This window comes from Chondrus crispus, genomic scaffold, assembly GCF_000350225.1.
Source record: "Chondrus crispus Stackhouse genomic scaffold, scaffold_36, whole genome shotgun sequence".
NCBI lineage: Eukaryota > Rhodophyta > Florideophyceae > Gigartinales > Gigartinaceae > Chondrus > Chondrus crispus.
The window spans coordinates 442,693-446,523 of NW_005179265.1; the positions used below are offsets into that span (position 1 = coordinate 442,693).

General features: G+C 58.8%; 4 protein-coding genes; 3 read left to right on the top strand and 1 right to left on the bottom strand.

Moving 5' to 3' along the window:
- The first annotated feature begins 366 nt into the window (after positions 1-366).
- On the top strand, positions 367-723 carry CHC_T00006124001 (hypothetical protein). The gene has a single exon (XM_005718128.1). The coding sequence runs from the start codon at positions 367-369 to the stop codon at positions 721-723; it is 357 nt and encodes a 118-aa protein (XP_005718185.1).
- Positions 724-728: 5 nt separating this feature from the next.
- Positions 729-857, top strand: CHC_T00006125001 (hypothetical protein). Its single transcript, XM_005718129.1, has one exon. The coding sequence runs from the start codon at positions 729-731 to the stop codon at positions 855-857; it is 129 nt and encodes a 42-aa protein (XP_005718186.1).
- A 177-nt stretch (positions 858-1,034) lies between these two features.
- CHC_T00006126001 (hypothetical protein) lies at positions 1,035-1,965 on the top strand. XM_005718130.1 is given in 2 exon segments: positions 1,035-1,832; positions 1,833-1,965. The coding sequence occupies 1 exon segment, from the start codon at positions 1,035-1,037 to the stop codon at positions 1,830-1,832; it is 798 nt and encodes a 265-aa protein (XP_005718187.1). The 3' UTR covers positions 1,833-1,965.
- A 59-nt stretch (positions 1,966-2,024) lies between these two features.
- Positions 2,025-3,320, bottom strand: CHC_T00009012001 (Translation initiation factor eIF3, subunit M). The gene has a single exon (XM_005718131.1). The coding sequence runs from the start codon at positions 3,318-3,320 to the stop codon at positions 2,025-2,027; it is 1,296 nt and encodes a 431-aa protein (XP_005718188.1).
- Positions 3,321-3,831: the final 511 nt, after the last annotated feature.

Consider the following 3,831-nt stretch of genomic DNA (forward strand, 5'->3'; position numbering starts at 1 on the left):
CGCGCCACGAGGGCGCAGGTGGCGCCCGTGCGCGCGCTGTGGGTCGAGCGCGCCGCGACTGTCATCGTCGAGACGAGCACGGAGGAGGCGTACGACTCGTACATAGACTTGGAGGCCATGCCCAAGTGGTACGTGAGCGCGATGCGTCTTGCTGGCCGGCGCGCGGGAGCGCGTGCGCGGAGTTGGCGTGGGCGCGTTTTCTAACGAACATGTTGCGATGTTTTGGTGCGCGGGTTTTAGGTCGCCATGGCTCAGGAGCGTCACCGTGGATAGAGTCGATCCGGATGTGTCGCTCTGGACGCTCGCGGCGCGCGGGGTGGAGATATCGTGGAAAGCGAGTACGTATGCTGCATTTGCTGTGTCGGAATGGAAGCGCGTTGCGTGGGCGAGCGATGGGTGCTAACCGTGCAATATTCCCGTCTTGCTCACACAGGAAACCTGGAAGTCCGCCGCGGGGAAATCATTTCGTGGAAGAGCCTGAGCGGCCTCCCGAACCGGGGGAAGGTGCTCTTCCGACCGGTTGACAACTCGTCGACGAGGAGTAGCATCACGCTCGCTATTGAGTTCGACGTACCACCCGCCATTGCCAGGGCGGTGCAAAACGACTTCATCGGGCGCTTCGTGGAGGATACGCTTCTTGCAGACTTGCAGCGCTTCCGGAAAGTTGTGCTGTCAGAATGTAGACGCGCTAGAAAGAATAGAGCAACGGCAAAAGAGCACTAGCGCTCATGCACCGGAATTTTTGCGCGGGTATCAACGAAATGTCCGGTGTAGCTCATCCATACAATTCCATATTAGAATTTCATATTACAGTACCTGGGTACAGCTGGAACAACTTTGCGGGCAAACGCGCATAGCGTCATTCTATCTACGAGTCGGGATTTGACCAGGGCTGCTGCTCCCCATTCTACGTCGTCCCCATTCTACGCCGTTGACAGCATCAGCTTGCACCCTGCGCCGTTCCGGGCACATCGCCGTGGCATGATCCACGTTTAATGAGCTTTCTCCGTGCAGCATCGCTTAACAAAAGGCTAATGAACAAAACCTTCATGCCGTCCACCTCCCGTCTTAGCATGTCGACATCCGCGTCAGACGTCCTCGTCGGCAAAGATGAAACGCAGGCCCAGTTAATGTCCGAGGAGATAATCCTGGTGAGTCCCGCCGACGCCGTGATCGGCAAAATGTCCAAAAAGGACTCGCATCTCGTGTCCAACAACCTGCCCTTGCACCGCGCCTTCTCCCTCTTCCTCTTCGACTCGGCCGGCCGCATGCTGCTGCAGCGCCGCGCCGCGGAGAAGGTCACCTTTCCCTCATACTGGACCAACACCGTGTGCTCGCATCCGCTACATAATGCGGCAGAGCTCGGGGAAGAGGACGGCGATGACTCTGTTGTCGGGGCGAAGCGCGCGGCAATTCGGAAGCTGGGCCATGAGCTGGGAGTGAAGGAAGGCTCGCTTGGGATTGCTGATTTAACCTTTATGACGCGCGTGCATTATCGCGCGGAGAATGGGGACGGTGTGTGGGGGGAGCATGAGGTCGATTACGTCTTTGTCGCCCAGCGAGACGTGGAATTGCGTCCGGAACCCAATGAGGTCAGTGATGTTCGCTATGTGGATCAGAAGGAGCTCAAGGAGCTGTTTGCGGAAGCGGAGAAGTCGGAGGGGACGCTCCTGACACCCTGGTTTCAGCACATCGTCAACGGGTTTGGGTGGCCGTGGTGGGATAGTTTGCTAGAGAAGGGACCACCGGGGTTGGAAGGCTTGCGGGATCCACATACCGTCCATCACATGGGAGATTGCGGAGTACATTGCTCGCTACCACACGACACGTAGCAAGGGAAGGGCGGGCCCATGCGTCAAATTTGGATGATGCATAAAACCGCACTTCGCACAAGCTCGACAAACGTCAATCGCGATAGGGAGGAAGAAGAATCAAATGAGTTGAGATGCGTCTCCTCAAAAGTCACCCGCCACCTTCCAATTTACAATACTGCGATCGCCGTCACTGTTTAGAGTACATATCATCTATCCTGAAAAAGCTTCAACTGCTGCTGTAGTAGAGGACTGCCTTGTCTCCCTGAGATTTGCCAGCAAGTCCCCAATATTCTCTTTCCAAATATTAATTCTCTCCGACAGCGGCTGCCACTCCTCCCTTGTGAACATTCTCTGCGTGGAGCGATAGATGGAAACGGAGGATGTGAGCTGGTTAATCTTGGCGTCAACCAAGCCCGAGCCAATAGCGCGAATAACCCAATCCTCCACCTCGTCCTCTGAGATTTGCAGCGCCTTCGCAATCATGCCGTAGGTGAGATCCTGCGAGTCGATGCCCAGCGACGCAAATGTTAGCAAGCGCATCTTCTTCTCCGCGACGGCAACGTCAATCTCATACTTTGCAAGTAGGGCCTCATTCTTTGCGCGAAAGTCAGTAAACACGGCAAGGTCATGGCGGACAAATATGCTGATGAGCTCGAACAAAAGCTTGTGATCGGCTTGCAGTCTCCCGAAGCGCTTGACGGCGTCAAGTTCTAGCAGGGTATCAAAGCGGTACAGTTTCTCCAGACGCACGGCCTGCACGATAACATCGATGGTGGCGTCCTCAACGGACAGGAACTCCTCCTCCGCGGCGCCGTTGTAAAGCTCGAGATGCTTGACGTTAAAAGCAAACGCCTGCTCCATGCGGTGATCCGAGCGTAGAGCCTCGTAGGAGACCTTGTACATGAGGCGCTTCTCCGGCACGTCGCGGTCCCACTGACGCATGAAGGCGTCGATCTTCGGCAGGACGGTGTCGACGATCTTGGAGACCATGCGGATTTTTGTGGCGAGCGAAATGGTGGAGACAAGCAGAGAAAAGCGCTCGTCGACGTTGTCCTCGCTGACGGAGTTGTACAGCAGGGCCATGCACTTGAGTCTCAGCTGATCGCGCGGGTCCTGGCTCTTACCGCCCTCCGGCACGGGCTTCACCCCTTTGCAGAGGCCGTCGCTAATCTTGTGCACGAGCTGCGAGTTCATGGCGCACTCCTTCTTCAGCCACATGAGGACGACCTGCATGCAGCCCTCGAGCGAGTCGAAGTCATCGATGGGCAGATCTAGGGCGACGAGGAAGGCGTCGGCGAGGGCGTCGGTGGCGGAGAGGGCGTCGGCACCGGAGGCGACGGCTTTGTCGATGCGGGCGGTCAGCCCCTCGGTGGAAGTCTTGCTTTCGAGGTACTCGGCGGCCAGGAGCAACTCGCGGCAGGAGCTCGCTTTCTCTTCAGCCGAGCTCGGGTCGACGGGGGCGAGCTCTGTGGGGGGGGGGGATGAGTTGAGGAGGGCTTGCTGCATAGTGACCATGGCGGAACGGGCGGAGGAAGAGAGGGACGAAGGCAATGGGTGGCAAAGGGACCGGCGAGGAGGAGAAGAGGAGGGCGTCTGCGCGGGGGGTTGGGTGGGACGACGTCGACGCGCGTCGATCAAGCACATCGCGGACACAGTTGAACGCGCTACACGTCTTCCACGTGGATTCGTGGACACGATGGACAAGGGGACACGTCTGCTACGTGGATCCCGATGCGAAATCCGCTCAGACGACTCACTCGCGCAAAGATGCGGAGGAGACCTCGCGGGGTGGCACAGGGGCGGCGCCGCCCAATGAGAGTTGCGCCGCCCGCATTCCGCCCTAACATTGCCCTCACAAATCCGCGCCACCCCCACGCCGCACCTGCCCATCCATCCCCATTCATTCCGCTCTACCACCCTAACCCCGCCGCGTCGCACCCACTCCCACCACCCCCCGTCCACCCCCCCCGGGCCGAAAACGGGCCGGTCCGGACCCGTCCGCGCGGGGGCACGCGGG